Below are 21,234 nucleotides of genomic sequence, written 5' to 3'. Positions count from 1 at the left end.
CATTAAATTCTAGTTAAAAAAATGCAAGTACGGAATTAGTAAAAAATCGCATTGATTTTTAAGATTTTTTTTTTGTTTGAGGTATTTTGCATTTTCTCCATATAAATTATTTTCGAAAAAAAATTTTTGTATGGAAGAGACTACGTGAAAAAAAATTCCAAAGATCTAAAAAAAAGCTACTTAAGACTTAACTTTATTATAAAATTGATTGGGCTACAAATCTGCATACTCAAAAAAAAATTCTAAAAAAATAAAAATTTGTGTGAAAATTTGCTGAATTTTCGTGAGCTTTGCACAAAGTTTAGGAATTACATTTTTATGTTTTTTGTTGTAGAATGAACCATATTTATAAAAAAAATTGACGAAAAAATATTGTTGCATATATTATGAAAAATTTGTTGTGCAAATACTTTTTGCAAAAACTATGAATACAAAGTTTGAAATTTTGATGAACATTTTTTGAAGTTGATTAATTTTTGTGATTTTTGTATAAAGTTTGCAAGATTGATTTACATAATATGTATTATATAGTATAGTTTTTGTTATAAAAAAAAAATAAAAAAATTAACGAACTAGATTTATGAAGGAAAACATTTTCGATATTGTCAAAAACCTAAATTACGAATACTTCTGTGAGTGGCGACAAATGCATACACTTCTTGATAAGTTTTTAATTTTATAAATCGATAAATTAGGCCCTCACTTCATCGATTGGCGAAATTTTCTAAAACAGTTTAATCGATAATTCTAAATTCGACTTTACAAATGTAGCAGTTAACGATCAATAATCGATGTTTATCGAAAAAAAAACAATAGTTCAATCGATAATTCCAAATTAATAAAATTACGGTGATCGATAAATAATCAATATTATCGAGAAAAGAATAGCTTTTTCTGATTAAGCTATATAAATATTACATTTATCGATAGCATTGTAGTTGTAATGATCGATATTTATCGGATAAGTTTTGTGTAAAAGCAATTCAAATAAATACTTACCAGAATCGTTAACTTGAAAATCAGAATTTCTTTTTGAGCTGTTAAAACTCCTAATGGAGTTAATTAAAATTTAAATGGAGAGATTTCACCCATAAACCTCTGAATGATAGGTAGTGACAAAAAATTTGGGATTTAAAATTTTCGATAAATGATCGATAAAAAATAAATATGAATGTGTCTGTATCAATAAAATTATCATGTTGTTGATATTTGTCGCTACATTCAAAGGCAATATCAATTAGATTTAAAGAAACATATATGTTTGCAATAACATTGTTACAAATAATAATTATTTCTGGTCACATTCGCAATGTTTGTAGAAGAATATTGTATAGAAAGCGGCACATGGTAATGTATTTACTCACCAGCAGCGCATCCTTCATGATGGAGAACGTCGTGAAGAGCACTATAATTGAGAAGAAAAATGTACAAATGGGATCGATGATCGCCCAGTCTGGCCGAAAGAATATCACCACAGCGGCCAGAAATACACCGGCGCTCTGAATCATATCACCAACGACATGTATGAAAGCAGCGCGTACATTCAAATTTTCAGCATCACGTGCCGCCGAGCCGCCGTGATGATGCGCGCCAGCTGCCGTCTCCGCCATAACCGCAGCAACCTCCGCATGCACCTCCCTTAACGAAGTCGAGTTCTGATAGGAGAAAGTGGACAAACCAGAAACTGGCATTGCGGCATCGTTAGCGTCCAACTCCAGCTCGCCGGCGCCATCTTCTAGCGGACGTTGGGGCGCCGGCAAGGCGCAGGGACCAGTTGGTGAGCACGTCGGTCCGGCCACATAGCGTTTTTCAGCACTCGCGGCTGGCTTTGTAGTGGTGGGGGTGAGCGTCAAGTTGCCGCTACAGCTATCATTTGCCGCTTGAATATTAGCAACTTTTTTACCACTCGTTTGTTTCGTCTTGCCACCATGACTATGGCCGTGCGAAGCAGAGGCCATGCCACCATGTGAGTGGCCATGTTGCAGCTGGATGCCCATGCTGAAAAGAGATAGAAGAGGAGATTGTGAGTAGATAGTAAATAGCTCAAATGTATGCGAATGTATTTATGTATGTACGTAGGTAAAGCAATATAATTAAGGCGTACAAAGTAAGACTTTTATGAGAACTTTTTGCTTTCATTGCATTCATTCGCAATTTACATGCCTCCACAAAAGAGGTTCTGTTTCAAATCAACGCTAATTACATTTTTCCACTTCACTCAACTTGGCGCGGCAACTTTTTTGCTCTTTGCTTAATTTGCTAATGTTACGCTGTTACTATGCCTTCTTAGGCGGCAACGTTGAGGCTTAGCGGCTGCGATTCGCCTTTGGCTCACGCGCGCTACGACTCAACTAACTCGTTGCCTAGGACCTTGGCATTGCCTCGTTTATCCACACACATATTATCCTGCCGCACGCAAAAGAGCGTCTTTTCCAACATCTACTGACATAAAGCAAGTTTTTGCTGCCGTATACTTTGATTCGCACTCACACACTGGAATTTGTGGCACACACATCTAGCGCGAGCGCCACACCGCATGGGCCGGCTACCCAAGTTAGCCAATCTTCTTTCCCTCTGTTGGTATCATTCCTATTTTTTCTTTTATCCTTTGCGGGTAACTCTTGCCGCCTGAGGGCGCGCGTTACGTTATAAATAAATGCTAAGAAATGGCGCGTAGTTACGCTTCACTTCCGCGCTCAACTCGACTCAAGTCGGTGCGCGTTGCATCTCTATCTGCGACTAATACTCGTACAACTCAAATCGTCGTTGCTCGTTCGTTTCACTTCAGCTGCGTTTAGGTTTCTCTGTAGAATTTTATGTGTGCAACCGAGCGTTAAGCGAAATGTTATTTCTTATTTCTTTATTCCATTTCTGAATTTTATTCTTTTATTGCAGCAGAAGTAAATGAAAATTTATGAGATTTACAGGCGTTGAATGAAAGGAATTGAATTAATAAGAATTGTGGAATTTACTTATTTGAACTTCTTAAAGTGACTGAGTTACTTTGGTGAATTTCGAATCGAATTGGTTTAAGAACTCAACTATAATCGAATGTCTAAACAAACACCGAACCGGATGCAGTTTTGTAGAAACTTAGGGTGCCGAGATTCGACCATTTTTCTAGTTTTTGGAAAACCTTGGAAAAACTTATAAGGTATAAAATTAGTTATCGGAAAATCTGCTGCTTTGAAATTGAAACGTGGCTAAATGTGTTTATATTTTTCAAGGTCTTCGGAGGACGTTGTCAGGCCTTGGAGTTCATCCGATACATACCAGTTGCAATTTCGACAATTTCAAACATATCGATAATTCGATAAATTTAAAAAATACTAAATTCTTTATAATGGACAAAAAGTTTTGAAAATTTGAAAACTGGACATAAATATGTGGTTCTTTTTGAAAGCTGGGTATCATTTTTGCGCAAACATTTTGGGTTATTTGAAATGGGACATAAATTTGAGGTCAAAAAAACTGGACATACATTTTTGGACATTTCAAAACTGGACATAAATTTTTAATCACTTAAAAATTAGGCACACATTTTTTATCACTTACAAATGCCCATTTATTTTTGGTAACTTAAAAAATGGCAATAAATTTTAGTCAAAAATGTTCATCATGTTTTTGTTCATCTGAAAACTGGTCATAAATTTGTGGTAGATATTTTGAAAACTAGTTTCGGGCAAACAAGTTTTGGCCATTTAAACATACATTTCTTGTAATTTAAAAACTGGCCATACTAACCAGGCATACATTTTTGTAATTTAAATAGTGGATATACACAAATTTTTAGTTACTTAAAAGCTGACCATCAAATTTTGATCACTCAGAAACGCGTGATATAACTTTTCGAACACTTAAAAACTGGACATAAATTTTTGATATTTAATAACTAGACATAAATTTTTGTCATATAAAACCTTATTTATTTATTTTTGGTCAGTTATTATATTATGGCTTAAAAACTGGCAATTCATATTTGGGCATTTAAAAACTAGACATAAGTTTGTGGTATTTTGAAAGCTTATTATAAGTTTTGGGCGAACAATTGTGTTCACTTGAAATAAGATACATATACATTTTTTGCCATAAATTTTTGGTCACTTTCAAGCTAGAAATTAATTTTTGGCATTTAAAAAGTGGACATAAATTTTTAGTAACCTAACAATTGGCCATAAATTTTTGATCACTGAAAAACGCATGACATAAATTTTTGCTCACTTAAAAACTGGCATTAAGTTTTTGGTCATTCAAAAACTAACTGGATGTAAAAATATTCCAAGTACGAATTGGTTAAAGGGGTCAGAGTAAATACAATGCGCAGGGTTTCACAAAGGTCCTAGAGTTAATTGCGTCCTGCATTGCGAAATTTTCCTTCACTTAACTTTTCAAAAAAAATCCCTAATCACATCAGTGATTATTTAGGGAGCATATTTTTTGCGTCTCCCAATACTTAAACCTTAAGCGTTTTCTGCGCTGCTGAGCTATCTAATTTATTTTCAGTAAATTTTCCCAGTTGTGTATTTTGTCACATTCGAAACTTTTCACCAACAACCGACCAAATACCCACATTGTCTCAACGCATCCCCAAGGCTCGGGGCTAAGCTCAAAAGCAAATCAGGCAGCGACTTTCAATGACCTTAAATGTCCACATTTTCAGTTACATATCTTCAGCGAATATCCAATGTGCTTGTGCTATACTTTCTTTAAGCAAATGAATATCTGGGCACTTTAGTTGCAGAAATTTGTTTTTTTTTTTACCTTCTTTCGTACACTTTTATTTACTTTGATTTTTAGCTCCTTCCTACCGTCGAACATTTTTCTACGATTACCAACGCAGAATGTTTTATTCCGCCACGTGTAGTTAGTTAGATCTCCTATCGCCTTGTTGCAATTCAAAAATAATTGCAAACCAATTCTTCTTTGTTTGTGAAAGTCAAAAACTTTTGGACAAGCCAACCAAGGGAAGCCAGAAAGCCAAAAAACGAAAGCACACAGCTGCGGTACATAGCAGCTTTGAAGTGCGCACCTAAGCCTAGGCGACCTAACAAAAAAAAAAAAAACAACAATCGAGTATTATTTGTTGTCGTTTTGCCAAAGATTTATTGCAGTTTTGCCCGTAAATTTCAGGGACAATTGCCAAGCATATATTTGGCAATACAAAAAAAAAAAAAAACTATGATACAACAACTAAACGCAAAGGCACACAAAACTTGAAAGGAAGCGAATCAGTTACGGTTGGTTGGTAGTTTTAGTTGTGTGGGCGTGTGGGTGTGTGGGCGTGTGGGTGAGTGGGTGCTTGTTGTCACCATTAGTGGTGCGTTCGTTTTCACTTGCCACTCTGACACTTTCATTGTTTGGTTTGTGTGCTTTGGCAATGTCATTGCTATTGACGCCTTTGTTGAATTTATGTTTCTTTTTATGCAGCTATTTTGGCCAAATTTGCTTTTCATGCATTCGTGGCGCTTTTTAGTTTCTGCTTATTTGTTGCTACATATTTACTTTTTTATCGTCTTTGTATTGCTGTTTTATGGTTTATTCGTGATATGGCTACAATTTTCACTTTCAATGTAATCCTCCAACTTCTCTTTTCCGTTTGTTTTTGTGGAGTTTATAGCTACTTTTGTTTCTGTTGTTGCTGTTATTTTTCTGTTTACGTCTGAGTTATCACCCACTTCCGGCTGATATTGAACGCTCAGCGGAGCAAACTTGTAAAAAGTTTGTCGTCATTGTTATTTGCAAAATTTTTGCTGACTGCTTTATTGTATTCATTGTTGTTGTCGCGTTCGCTATATGCGGAAGACATACATACATACATATGTACATGTTCCTATATTGAGTACATATTAGTTGTTTATTTTGCAAGTGGCGTAAGTCCTTGCCTACCTCTCATATTTTTTATGCTACTTACTTAAATATTTCTCTAATATTTTCCTCGACTCCCACGACTTGCCAGCCGTTTTGTACCTACTCTTCATCCTGCTTTCCTCATCGTTGCCCTTTACATACTTTCACTATTGTTGCATACTTTCAAGCGCCATAACTTGTATCAATGTGTGCACTCAGGCGCTTCTAAGTTGCGCGTACGTCTAGCATGTATGAGCGTATGGCTTAACCAAAAAGTCAAGTGGCGGTCAATTTGAAAAATTGCAACTCTTCACAGTTGGTAAGTTGTTTGAGTGAAAAAGCTTGTGAAAGCTATTGAGTTACAATTTCGTCATGATAACAAACTATTATGTGCATACGATTGTAAAGTATACTTTTGGGTACACTTGGAAATATGTCAAACAGTTAGCAGAATAACTTAACTTAACAGCGCAATTCTGGCAGCTGTCTTTCAACTCACCACAGTCTTTTCAAAAGGAAAGTCTTTCGTAAACCAATTGTCAATTCTGGCAACTACTTATCTGGAAAGCTCGTTACTCTCCCTCGAAAGACAAATAGAAAGACCTGCTAACGAGGAGGTCTTAGCGTCGTGCTATTCGCCTTATAGCAATAAGTTATTTAAAAATTAAATTGAATTAAAACAATATATATATTTTTCTTGTTAAAACAGTAAAAACTAATAAACAAAAGAAAATAATTTTACAAGAGAAACGAAATAAAATGAAAATAAAGCAAAAATAAATATTTTTAAAAATTAATTGAAAAAAAAAAATAAATTTTTTTTTTTAAACAATAAAATCTAAAAACTAAAAGAAAATTAAGTTAAAAAAAATAAACCAAAAAAGAAAACAATACTTAAAAATTAAACCAAATTAAAAAAAAAAAATCGTGTGTAACACCGTACACATGATAGAAGTGAAACTTCTTAAAAAAAGGTGTGAGTACCAGATACCTACTCACGAAATTGGATGTGTAAACATATGTTTACGGTTCGGCAAACCATTAGGCGATTGAGTTACAACATACATAGGTTTGGTTAGAAATCAAACAATAATTTCATTTCATCTTAATAATTTTCTGATACACATACATATAATTTATTTATACATTTTCCGGTAACACCACCTTATACGAATTCGCGCTTCTAGCATCCATAGGACCGGGTTGTAATGGAAGTAATTGAATGTTTAACAAATAAATAAAAATGTTTATAATGCAATCAATAGATCCTTACGAATTCGCCATTACCAAGGCACTAAGTAACGTACGCACTTTTGTTTGCAAAATGCATTTATTTAAGTTCAAAGAAAGCAAATTCCTTTGTTCGGCATTTATTCTTACTCGCTTTCCATCATCTAAGGCAAATTCATATATTCTTATCACGAATTCACATATTCATGTGGTAGCAAAAGTATAAAAACATAAAATTACCTTATAAATTAAAAGCATAAGTATCACATGTATGCGTAGTCCAATTCACGAAATCATTTCACTAGTAAAAACTAAGTGCATAAACTCTATTTCGCGTTAATTGTAATCATGAAATGGTGTTCATTCATTCAGTTTCTACTCAAACGTATGAAATGATTTCATCAATTGGCCTACGCATAATGGTATAAAGGTAGACAGAATGAATTACAACAAACACATCCTTCTGACATAATGCAAGCCGAAAACTTTGGTTCAAATCAATCCGCAATCAAGTTGGACGTTTTGCCCACAAACATTGCAATTTTGCGAGCAGTCTCATTACATATGTACTACATACGTACAAATATATATATACAACCATTCAAACATATGTACATACATGAAAACATTTGGTCTGTTCCAATAGCAGTCCGGTTTACAGGATTTAGTCAGAACTTACAGGAAGTCGTTCCTATTGACATAAAACCTGTAAGTGGGAACACATTTAAGAGAGTAACTGAGCAACTGTTCCTAGTCAGAAGTTACAGGATTTAGTCCGGAGTTTTTTTTCCTGTAAGTTCATGAAAAGTGTCAAACGATCAGCTGATTTGCATGTGCAAGCAAAAACAAACAGCAGTGAAAGCAAAGTACCTTATATTTGTAAAAAAAAAATGGAAGTAAACAACGAAATGTTTGAATATGTATAGATTTTAATAATTATTTAGTGATACTTCAGCTAAATCAGTGTTGTACAAATGCCATGTAAACAAACCGACTGACGTTTTTACAGGAAATAGTGCTTTTTGCGTTCCTATGCACTTCTGCATCTGTTCTCCTTTTACTCTCATTTGAGAGAGTAAAATTGTAGTTTGACAGTTCCACAGGTTTTAGTCCGAAGTTCAAAGGAACAGACTTATTGCTATCCATAAGTACATACAAGCCCGTTTGCTTCATCATAAATATATCCATACCACGGTGGAGAGAATACAGAAGGTGGCGCCGATGGCAATACCGCTAATCGGCTCTCAGTGAATTTGACATAATCTGCTGTTTTGCTGACATCACCGTCGAGTTGACAGCAGTAGTGATGTGCTGAGTCAATGCCTTGAAGTATCCAATACTCTCGATACTCGGTACTGAAACATTTAGGTTTCGAAAAAGAGCGCACATAGGCCAAAAATATGGAAAAAACGGTTCAGGGGAGACTCGCCTATCAAAACCCGAATGTAGGAGCCCATAGAGCTTTTATAACTAACTCAAATGAAAGATGTATATACTTATTTGAAGCATTTTTGTTCCAGCTNCATATGTACTACATACGTACAAATATATATATACAACCATTCAAACATATGTACATACATGAAAACATTTGGTCTGTTCCAATAGCAGTCCGGTTTACAGGATTTAGTCAGAACTTACAGGAAGTCGTTCCTATTGACATAAAACCTGTAAGTGGGAACACATTTGAGAGAGTAACTGAGCAACTGTTCCTAGTCAGAAGTTACAGGATTTAGTCCGGAGTTTCTTTTCCTGTAAGTTCATGAAAAGTGTCAAACGATCAGCTGATTTGCATGTGCAAGCAAAAACAAACAGCGGTGAAAGCAAAGTACCTTATATTTGTAAAAAAAATGGAAGTAAACAACGAAATGTTTGAATATGTATAGATTTTAATAATTATTTAGTGATACTTCAGCTAAATCAGTGTTGTACAAATGACATGTAAACAAACCGACTGACGTTTTTACAGGAAATAGTGCTTTTTGCGTTCCTATGCACTTCTGCATCTGTTCTCCTTTTACTCTCATTTGAGAGAGTAAAATTGTAGTTTGACAGTTCCACAGGTTTTAGTCCGAAGTTCAAAGGAACAGACTTATTGCTATCCATAAGTACATACAAGCCCGTTTGCTTCATCATAAATATATCCATACCACGGTGGAGAGAATACAGAAGGTGGCGCCGATGGCAATACCGCTAATCGGCTCTCAGTGAATTTGACATAATCTGCTGTTTTGCTGACATCACCGTCGAGTTGACAGCAGTAGTGATGTGCTGAGTCAATGCCTTGAAGTATCCAATACTCTCGATACTCGGTACTGAAACATTTAGGTTTCGAAAAAGAGCGCACATAGGCCAAAAATATGGAAAAAACGGTTCAGGGGAGACTCGCCTATCAAAACCCGAATGTAGGAGCCCATAGAGCTTTTATAACTAACTCAAATGAAAGATGTATATACTTATTTGAAGCATTTTTGTTCCAGCTGAATCGGACGATATCATTTTTGTAGGCAGATTCTGTAACCAGTTTGCGACAGATTCTGTAACCTGTTAGCGAAAATTTTCGAATCGGTATCGGTTTTGTTGACGTATGATATGAAATATTTTTACGGCAACAAGTGCGATATCGATCCGAAACTTGTCGCTAACTGGTTACAATGGCGAAGGTTTAATGTAAAGAATCAGTATCGGCTACCGATGAGGAAGTGTTGGGTACCGAAACCTTTTTTAAGTATTGGGTACCGACAATTCAGCACATCACAAGACATACATATGTATATACACAAGTAGGTACTCGTACCCGTCACGCGTCGCTTTATTTCTTTTTTCCCCTTCCTTCTCACTCATGTAACGTTTTCAGTATTAAAAATTTCACTCTCCATTTTTGCAATACCGCCGCCTAAGAAGTTTCACTTCAAAAAAATATATATGTTTATATTTTTGTTACTACATATTAATCTGTCTTAATAATATTGGTAGCAAAAAATTTTTATTTCTAAAACAATATCTAAAAAATAAAAGAAAATTACATTAAAAAAATGCAAAAAGATAAAATTTTAAAAATATATTAATTAAAAATGTAAAATGAGATTATAAAAATGAAATGACTTGAAAAAAGTAGTTTTCCTTTTAAAACAATAAAATCTAAAACCAAAAAGAAAAATTAAATGAAAAAATTTATTAAAATATAGCAAAAAATAAAGTACGTTTCTAAAAAATTAATGAAATTAAAAAATATACATATAATTTTCTTTTAGAAACAAAAAAAAAACTCAAACTTTTAAAAATTAAATGAAATTTGAAAATAAATTTTTTCTCTTTTGAAGACAATGAAATCTAGTAATTAAAAGAAACTTAAATAAAAAAAAAAAAAAAAAAAAATTATAGCACAACAAAACTCGCTACTCTCTTCGACTGTTGTAAGGACGCAACCTATATGATATTCCAGTGCTTTCTCTCAAAATATTTTTTTACCACGAGTGGTGAATGAGAGAGCTTTTTTTTAATTTTTGTAGCGGAATTACGAAAGACTTCTTACAATCTTAGCCAGAATTGACTTGTAAATAATTCATACCAAAGTATTTGACTTCGAAAAAACTTAATGAAATTTCTAAATGTGCCCCACAAATCACAGACTTAAAAATGTAGTTATATCTACGATTCTAAAGTTGATAGCTAACACGCAGATAAAAATCTCATATGTAGTTAGATAATTTAATGAATGAGCAGGCAGGAGGCGCACAATTTCTGTTCACAAAAATAGTTATTATTTATTTTATAAGCGCATTGATTCATTTGAAGCGCTCATTTGGAATTTTTACAGAGAGAGAAAGAGCGCAAGGCCAATGTCATCTCAACTGAGCAGATATATCAAAGTTTTTGCCGGGTACAAACGAAGGGACCATCACAATATGACAGATACCAAAGAATAGTCAGAGTAGTAGACTTCTCCGCGTGAACGTGTACCAAAGAAGTCAAGGTGGATCTCTATGCCAAAGAAAGTCGTGGCGACATTTGGGATGCGTTGAAAAGGGTAAAACAATCACCTGCGAATATTTTACTGAGGAAATATTACTGAATTGGGGGAAGCAAGAAGGACTCTTTCCCCAATGCTTTAATAACTTTGAGAAAATCTGTGATCAGAAAGAGAAACCAAAAAAATTGGCTTCGTATTAACTATAATACTCTTCGCAATATTTGTTTACGTACACATATTCATGTGAAAGCTTATAAAGAAAAAAAAAAATGAAAGTTTTTCTCAAAGGAATTTACTGAATTTAGATGGCCTTCACAAGATCATTTTTTCCTACTCTCGAAACAAAAGTTAGACAGGAAAATATTCAAAGGTTTAGGTACAGATTCCTAGGTCTCCCGTGAAATAAACTACGTCGTCACTCAAATTGTAATGGGTCTCAACTGTAGTTCAGTTTCAGTGTTTTATGAGTTTTGGAAAGTACTTTTGCAAAACAGTGACTCGACGACAGAGCTTGAACGGAATTTTTTCATCTTACTTATATCTTGTAATTTTAATTGAATGTCCAAGAAGTCCGATGTGGCACTTCTCTCGAAGTGTCCGATTGCAGCTCTCTTATAGGTTCACAAAAAAGATAACAGTGGAGATATTGGCAGGAGATGTGGTCCCTTCTTCAAAGTAATATGTTTGCTATTTTCTTTTACGGAGCCCTTGCCTGCTTGAGTTCACTAAAATAAAGCTACACTAGCTAAGCAGCTGGCGTTCTTAAGGGCTTCGATTTTATTCATTATTATACTGATTCCTACGACGCCGTAATGGCTACCCGTAGCTTTTTCTCTACCTATATTTCTTCAAGGGAAAATTGGGAGAGGCGCAGTGACTGGAAAAAGGGCGCTGTTAAATATATCACGACTTGTTTACGACTTAAAGGTAGGATTTGGTGGAGGATTTTTTGCCGCGAGCTGCCTATCAAAATCAATGTTTGGCTACTGTACTGCTGGTGGTCATTTCAAGAGCATGTGAGTAGCTGTCATTAAAGAAGCTGTGTGGACTCACTGCTGAAAAGTAGGACGTCAGTTAGGGACACTCATTCTTGAGTTAGGTAGTTGAGCCAAGCGGCTATCAAGTCCCTGACCGCTATGGTGTTGCATTCGAAACTGGCCAGAGAATGTCTGAACTGAGCTGACACTTTTCAAGAGACAAAAGGTCGTAATCTTCGAAGTCACTAAAGAGTCAATGAGGTTTTCTTTCGCCTATTTTGGCGATTTTAAGTCACCGGACCCAGATGGTATGTATCCACAGAGACAAAGTGTGGGAAGACAGACTAACAACCTGTCTTGTGGGATTCTTGTGTTAATGAAAACTCACAACCGCATGAAAGTGACGCTGTCGTTGCTTCTCTCTCTCTCTCTCTCTCTCTATCAACAGCAATTTCATATGTTGATACGTACGGCAGGTACGGAAAGGCGCTCTGTCTATGGCTGCTGAAGCTCTAAGCCTTTCCGTGGAAGTGAAATATCAAGGGGTAAAATGGAAATCTAACGTCGAGCTGAAGGTAAATCGAGCGCCAAAAGTTTTCGGACGGAGTCGGTGTACCTTTAGTAAGACCCGATGTCTGATCAATCGTGAAATCAATCGTCTCATATTCTGCTGTAGTATGGTGGTATATAACCGTTCTTAAAGTCACAGTTTCTATGCAAAAAGGGCTAAAAGGTCTCTTAATACCAGAGCAGTACCCTCTTGTTTTTTGTATCTAATGACGAACTTATACCTGCAGTCTTCTTTGGAGGAAAGTACGTCGTACAAAGATGGTACATTTATGGGTCCGACGTATTAACAATGGAAGAAATGCGTTACTTTTTGCTTGACAATGCTGTTTAGAGGACATGGGTTGAGGACTTGAATAAAATTGTGTTTGGTTTTTCCGACCACCCATAATTCCTTTCCAAGCTACTAGCACGAAAGAAGCAAAAGATGAGTGAATAAGCTACTCGTTTACATTAAAACTTCCTACACACTATGCAATTTATGTTTGCAAGGATATACATATTTATGTACAAGCTTCCTTTTAGTTTCCTATCACCTCTTATTTTGTTTGTCAGTTTTCACTACCTATCAACACTCTCCGGCAATCAATCAACTCTGACTACCGTTTTTAGCAACACTGCACTATTATTAACTTGTTTTGACTATTAAGTTTCTGCCTGTTTCATTTTTTCGTGCACACCTTTTCGCACAGAGTGGATAAGGGCAAACTGCCGACTGCCGTCCAGTGCGCTGAGTACCGGCAACATGAGCGCTTAACATCTTAGTGCATCATTCGTGCCTGCATACCAACAAAACAAACAAACAAACAGTATTTCCTTAGCCTATTTGAGCTGCTGTGTGATCAGCTCAATGCAAAGGATGCGACACAACAAATTTTCAAATCTAATGGTTTTTCCTATTTGCTTGCGCACAACATAATCAAAGGGCTGATAGCATAGGCACGAGAAGAAAGAGAGAGAGAGCGAGGGAAAGTGACAGCGGTGATAAAGGCAAGGAAGGAAGCAGCAAACATGCAAAGGGGCTGTATAACAAGACAACAAGCTGGCCGACAAACGAACGAGCTCTATGGGGCAAATGCACTTTTTTTCAGCAAACTAATCGAATTTTGCCGCTTTTCCCATAGCCCAGGCAAGTCAAGATATTTTCTGTGTGCAATTTTTTTGGAAGCAAAATTTTTTCAAGCAATTCATTTCATTTCTGCATTGCCTTAAATTCCGCTTTTTTTTTTTAAATTTTATTTTGCACTATCTTTTTTCCCCCCTACAACTTGCCACATTTCCTCTGGCACTGCTTGGCAAAATCCTTGGAGATGTTGGCCTGTTGGCCTGTTGGCTGTTGTTGTTGTTGTGCTCCTTCATTGCGTTGCTCTGATCATCCGGCTTGTGGTCATTTTGTTGTGTGCTTGGCTTTTTAGCTTTTTGGCAGCCGCACACAGCTGACAAGTTGTACCGCACAGCGTGCATTTGCAGTAAAATAGCTATGAAAATATTATTGCATACATTCGGGCGCACAAACAGAGTGCCTGCAGTTTTCGGCCAGCAGCAGTAGAAATGCCACTGTGGCTAGCTGCTGTATTTGCTTGCAATTTTTTCGCCACTTGTTTACCAGTAACAGCTTTACGCTTTCTACTTTCTTCGTTTGCTTGGCCTTCTTGCCGTGCGTTCGGTGTGTTTTTTTTCTTGTTTTCATTCACATTCAGTTTTTATTTTTTGTTTGTTTTGCTTAGCATTTCACTTCATTGCTGGCAGCTTTGAATTTTTACTAGTCGCTCTTAGCCACTTGACGCTGGACGCTCGTTTGGTTTTGCAATTTATGGCCTCAACTATGGGAATGCCAACCAGCAGGCAAGCATACAGGCATAAGAGGCAGATGTAGCAGGTGCTGTTGTTGTTTTTGGTTGTACAGTTGCAGTGTTTTGGCTTGTGCTGCTGCAAGTGTTGCAACCCGCTGCGCATTTTCACTTGACATTTGCAGTTTTTCTTATTGGCATATAAATATTTAGGTTGTTAAAGCAGAAATTTCGTACATTTTCACAATTTTTTCTTTGCTTGCGGCAAGCAAGCTCTAACTGTTTTTATAAAGGCGCATTTTGTAAATTTTTTATTTTGCCCCCAAAAAAAAAAAAAAACATCGAGTACTTTGCTAAAAAATTCGTGCAAATCGCTTGAAAATGTTAAGCAGCGCAATGAGTTGCCATTCGGCAGGCGGAAGTAAGCTGTGCAGTTGCAAATAGTAATAAACAACTTGAAAATTGCATAGTGGCTTAGTTAGTTGCAGAGGGAAGCGAAGTATGTGTGTATGTAGTAGAAAAGCGCCTTAAGCGGTGTGAGCGGTACAAAGCTGTAGCAGCGTGTAGTGATATATGCACTCTCAGTGATTCAATGCGGTTGTTGGATAGTCGGAAAGTAGCTGGCGCACTTGTGTGGCATAAATTTTCAAGCGTTGCCGCTATTGGTGGCTGAGCAGCTGCCTGATTTGTGCGGTTTCCGGGGATTGAGATTTTTTGGCGATTTTATTTTTATTTTTCACAGATCAATTTATTTTGTCGCGCAAATAAATTTTGCCAAAGTAGAAATTATGAGTCATAAGAGTTATGAAATGAGGCTTGTAGGGATCGACTTGGAGGACAGCCTTTTCATATGCGAGCATTTGCAAGTAGGTAACGTTAATTTGTTCATAACCCAATGATTGGAACTTAACTAAATTTGTTTGGGACCACCCTCATGGTGCGACCTTTCCGATAAGAAACGGTTCATGTTGCCCAAAGTTATCCGGTAAAATGCATAATTTGATAACATTCCCCTTTTTTTGAAATCTTCTAGAAAAGTTCATACACTAGAACGAACCGAAAAAAAATCTGCACCAGAAAAACTTCCACAAAAAAATTTTTTTTTGTCGAATGTAGTAGCCGCTTTTTTACATTTTTCGTCGACGATATGTTTTTGTCTCGAGGAGATAACTCAAGTACCCCGTTCTAGTACTTACCCACTAGATCCTACCACACTTTCGCACCACCCTAATGTCAGTAAATTAAAGTTCGCCAAAACTCATTAAACTTTTTCTAGAGTTTCATGTCTCTAGCTCATAGGAAGTTGATGAAATGTTGATTGCAAATACATTCGTTCACGATTTTTTTTTTGCAAAAATAATTTAAAATTTTTTGTCAGAAGGCTTTTTTTTAGGTTTTATATAAAAGAGACTACTTAAATTTGAAAGTATCAATATAATTTTTGTACGGAAAGAGAGAGAGGGATGAGACGATTTAACTACGTATCTATTCCTACTGATAATCGGAAAATATTATTTCAATAAAAGCAAAAATTATTATAATAATAAATAGAAAATAAATAGTTTTTTTAATCAACTTTTTTTGAAGAAATTTTCGAAATCTTTTTACACAAATTTTAAAATTGTATTAATTTATTCATTATATTAGTAGGCGCTTTTCCTAAAATTAAAAAAAAAATACTAGATATGTATATTTAAATTTTTTTTCCCTCTTCCTATTAAATTCTGATTCTAAATAAATTATTTTACTAATTAACGTAAACCTTTATCCAAAGATTGCACTACGTCCAGTCTGCCTTTGAGAATACCTATATGGTGAAGTATACAGTCAGACCCAGCATCACACAGTGGGCCAGAAGAAAGAGAAAGTGGTCAAAATTGTTTTTTGACTATTTAAAGTGAAAAAATCAGAAAAAAATATTTTGATGGTATAGGTTATTATTTAAGGTAAGGTACCAAAATCTGCGGTACATCGAAAAGTAGCAGGTGTTCAGAAATTATGAAAAATTCCAGAAGGCACGTATTTTCAATTTGTTTAAGTTTTAACAGCCTTAAACGTATTAACCATTCAACGCATTTATTCTATTTTCTTTCATTCCACTTGGTATTTGCTGCAGAAAGTTTCTGAAAAAAAAAGTTTTAAAAACAGTGTTGCCAGATATATGAGAATTTATAATTATTCAAAAGCTCCACAGCATACTACAATTTCTATAGTAAAACAAAAACCCCTTGCATAGATAAAAAAACATTTTGGAGTGGGGTTGCCACCTTTTAAAAAATAACAATTAAGTTTATTAAAAAATGTATGCTTATTAAGGATTACAACATGGGTATCAAACGAAAAATGTTTGAACAAGCTTCAACAATAGCATGTTTTTTAGTAGGTTTGCCTATTTATCAACTAAGGATATAATTTGAATCATTTAATTTATATTATTTAAAGAAATATAAATACGAATTTAATTGAAAAATTTTAAGTGGAATGTTTTTATGTTAAATTTTTTTAAAAAAGTTCATTCATGTGACTAAAATTGATAAATGGATTTTAAAAATTCTTTCAAAATTTAACCTGTTATTAGCCTGCAAATTTCCACACTCGCAGTATTCAGGGCCTACCGCGAGGAGGTTACAGGAATACAAAACTCCACTTATTTATTTTATTCCTTTGTTTTTTTTTTTTATTTGCGCTATTTTTTATTTATTTTTATAATTTAATTACTGGCAGAAAAAACCCAACATCTTAAAAAAAAAACAAAAACAAAAAGCTTTCATTAATTCCAGTGTAATCTTAGTCATTGGAAATTAGATTACTTTATTTTTTTAATGTTTTTATTTTTTATTTTTTTATAGTTATTTAAATTTAAATTTATTAAAACCTTATTGCACATCTGGCGGCCAAGTCCTTTCATTTGACAACTCACTGTTTAGTCCAACGAACATCCCATATCTTATAATTTTTTAGACAGGTGGCAACCCTATAGTAATTCTAAATACTAAAGGTCACTATCCTCTCGATACCTAATATATTAGAGAAAGTCTCGTCTAAATCCGTTCAGTAGTTTTTGAGATTCTCCTTTGTACTATGTATAGTTATGACCAGACAGGAAGGTTACTCATACGCCGTGTATCGTATGTCATAATACTTTGTTTTTACTAACTCCAAGGTATGTAGATTAAATAAGTTTATTGTTTTAAGCTTTTAAATAACATTGGTTTTTGGCCACTTTTTATTACGAACGGTACAACGTTTAGCATTTTGTCGATGTTTGGAGTTGAATTGATTTAAGCGCTTTTTAACAACCAGAGACCAGAGATTTTGTCCGAAAGCAAAGCTCTTCCGAATACTCGAATGAAACCCTTTATCACTCCTTCAGATTGTTTTGAGATCAGTTATTTGGATACAGTATTACCTCTGAAGATATTGCCTATTATAAATATCTTAGATACTAGAAAATTTGTAGGACCACTTTCTTCTTCCACCCCATTCCCAACGCATTTCCTTTTAAATGCCGCAATGCAAATTGTCATCTCATCAGACTCTTAATGGCTGTGTGAGTAGCAAGTTCTATTAAAATGCAAACTACATACTTTTTCTTCGTCAAATCTGCCTCACTTTTCTTTCGCTTTCATTTTTTTTTTTTTTTGCAGCAGAACCATTTTCGAGCGCATTTCAATGTCCGCTCTTAAATAGTTGGTAATTTAAAGTTGTCTGTTAATTACGCTGCATTCTCAATGCTCCACTATCCGCGCACTGCACTTTGCACTTTCTTTTACCCTTTTCTGCACAACTCTGCACTCAACTTTACCTCGCAATGCTTAAGTGCATGTCGTTGATGCGAAAAAACGTTTACTTCATTCACGTGCCACAAAGGAAACATTGCAAGAAAAGAACGAAAAAGAAAATAAATAACAACAACATAAGGTAAACAAAGCACGTATGAGTGAACAGCAGCAAATGAGGCACTTGAACAATAAATTTTGTGTGAACTGTAAATGAGGTGGTCAACAAGACGATGGCAAGTATAATTGGGGAACCGAAAATGGATCGCTTAGGTGTTGTGCCTGTAGTTTGGAATTTCAGAGAGAGTAGACGTACATATACAGTATTTCTGGAGCTGAAGTAGCTGTTAGCTATATGAATAACTTCGAATTTCAATACGAATATAAATGTGAATATGAATATGCACACGAATATGAACATGAATATGAACACGAATATGAATATGAATATGAATATGAATATGAATATGAATATGAATAGGAATACGAATATCAATATGAATATGAATATGAATACGAATATGAATATGCATATGAATATGAATATGAATATGAATACGAATATGAATATGAATATGAATATGAATATGAGTATGAATACGAATATGAATATGAATTTGAATATGAATATAAATATAAATATAAATACGAATATGAATATGAATATGAATATAAATATAAATATGAATATGAATATGAATATGAATATGAATATGAATTTGAATATGAATATGAATAGGAATACGAATATCAATATCAATATGAATATGAATACGAATAAGAATAAGAATATGAATATGAATATAAATATGAATAGGAATGTGACTATGAATATAAATATGCTATTTTTACGACCCTTAAATCGCATTGAGAGGGCAAAATTGTTGATGCCTAATAATCAATGTTTTCCCAAGAGTTACTAAGGTACCCTGAAGTAATTTCGAAGGTTATTTCATGATTTCAAGCTAAGTAAAATACTGAGGTAGAGCACTACTATAAAGCGCCTTCAGAAGGCAGTTGGTGTTGCAGATGTGCAAACAATTTAAAAGCGGACCGGAATTAGCAGTTAATGCATAGGTTGATATTAATCAGCTTATTGTGGAAATTTATACTTCGCCAGAAATAGTAAAAGTTTTTAGTTTTTAATATTGCAAATTAGAGATAATTTGATGCTATGCATCCGAACTCTTCTATGTTCTGTGTTTTTTTTTTCTAACTATACTGCACACCGGCGAACCGCAGTCAGTCGCCCCATAACTGGGCATCTCGTATAAGGGTATGCAGCTGCAACTGAAACAGGAATCAGGAATTTCGCTACAGAAACATTTACTCAACTCGTTTGCTCGCTGGCGCTCGCTAATATTTATGTTCTTGTCAATTAAATCACAGGACATACGCGAAGAACTTCTATTGTGGCCGGCAAACAGTAAATGACAATGACAGCAACAACAACAGCAACAGTAATAACAGCAGCAACTACAGCAACAATAAGAACACAGACAATGGCTAGAAATTGTGTGTAATGGAGGAAAATGGTGTGGAACAAAACACACAAAGCTGCTGGTGTACATACAGATAATAAAAAATACACATGCGAGTGTGTATGAGTGAGTATTTTTAAAAACTCAGCAACCTTAACGAGACGACACTAGTTGGACGGAATTGTAAATAACCGCTTCATTGCGCTCCGATTTCCTGTGACAACACCGGCCAATGCGCTGATGTGGAGAAAAAATGCAGCAAAAGCGACGAAGAACGACGGGCAACACGTTACGCGCATTAAAAATTACGAAACATTTTTTTTTTTTTACTTTGCACGTGTGCGAATGTATGTACATATGTATGTGTGTAGTAGGGTCAGACAGTCACAGTCATTACAACGATGCCAACAAATAGCGTCAACGAAGCGAATAACCGCCAACTTACGACAGGGTCAGTGAAGCAACACAGCATATTGGTCATCTTACGGTCTCTCAGCGTGGTTAACAACCATTTATATTGAGCGTACATATATGGTTTATAGCGAAAGCGGATATGGCAGTACAAATGAGCGCGCGAGCATATGTGCGTGAGTGTGTAAGGACACGGGCTCAGCGTTGAAAGGCTTTTGGCAATCAGTGGCATATGCAACACATTCACAGCGCTAAAAGGAGAATTCTGTCTCCGCTAGTTTGCAATACGATTTGTGAAGGAAATAGGAACGTGACTATACATATATACGAGTATGTGTGTGTGCTCGTGTGAGTGTTTGTGCAAACGTGTTCATGCGACCATTAAAATGTAAGCAGAGAAGCGGCAAAGCAAGCGAAAGCTAAAATTAATACAAATAAAAGTCCAAACCGTTTAGACGTTCAAATGTTGCTCAAATGACAGCAGCTTTTCAATGAGTGATGTAATTGTGTCTGCAAGTGCCAGTACCGAGCGGGGAGAGAAGGCCGAGAGTAAGGAAGTACGGAAGGAAGGAAGGAAGGAAATCGCATGTGGCTAAATTTTGTAGCTTAATTGCTAACTGCATTGAGAAAAAAAGAAACAGTAAATTTGGAAAATTATACAAAAAACAATTTTCGAGTAAACGAGGAAAGCCTGCTAAGTATTTGTGCTGTCCACTAAGTTTCATCAACCAATCCTATGCTAGCAAACAGATTTTAAAATATGAAAAAATCTTAAAATAGCATCCAATGCCGACTTTGAGAAATCGTTAGCCAGAGAGCGTGTTGGCGGCATTCAACAAGCCAATGATTGATGTGGCACGTGTGGCGCTATCAACACGCGCCGCTGCAAATCTACAGATTAGCGCGGCAAACGCCGAGCTGAGTTCAAGAAAAATCAACAAAGAGGAATATGTAAGCGAATGAAATCGAAAAGAATTTCAAATTAAGTCAGGGGACTGAGTAAATAAATTTCAGCTGAATTAAATAGAAAGAAAAAATTATATAAAACAAAATTATAAAAAAAATCCAATGAATTGAATTGAATTGAGTTGAATTGAATTGAATTGAATTGAAGTGAAGTGAAGTGAAGTGAAGTGAAGTGAAGTGAACTTCACTTCACTTCACTTCACTTCACTTCAC

The 21,234-nt window shown here is 35.3% G+C and overlaps 1 protein-coding gene across 3 annotated transcripts in view; it reads right to left on the bottom strand.

The window, feature by feature from the left end:
* ZnT35C (solute carrier family 30 member 3) overlaps positions 1–21,234 on the bottom strand; it is a 220,484-nt gene that overhangs the window by 22,336 nt on the left and 176,914 nt on the right. For all 3 annotated transcript variants that reach the window (XM_017610719.1, XM_017610717.1, XM_017610720.1), the window contains exon 6: positions 1,365–1,998. In XM_017610719.1, the coding sequence (XP_017466208.1) occupies positions 1,365–1,998 (634 nt within the window). The remainder of the gene's footprint in view (positions 1–1,364; positions 1,999–21,234) is intronic.

Source organism: Rhagoletis zephyria, unplaced genomic scaffold (genome assembly GCF_001687245.7).
Source record: "Rhagoletis zephyria isolate East Lansing unplaced genomic scaffold, Rhagoletis_zephyria_1.1 Rzeph_scaffold_00334, whole genome shotgun sequence".
Lineage (NCBI taxonomy): Eukaryota > Metazoa > Arthropoda > Insecta > Diptera > Tephritidae > Rhagoletis > Rhagoletis zephyria.
This window is presented reverse-complemented; position numbering and strand designations above follow the sequence as displayed.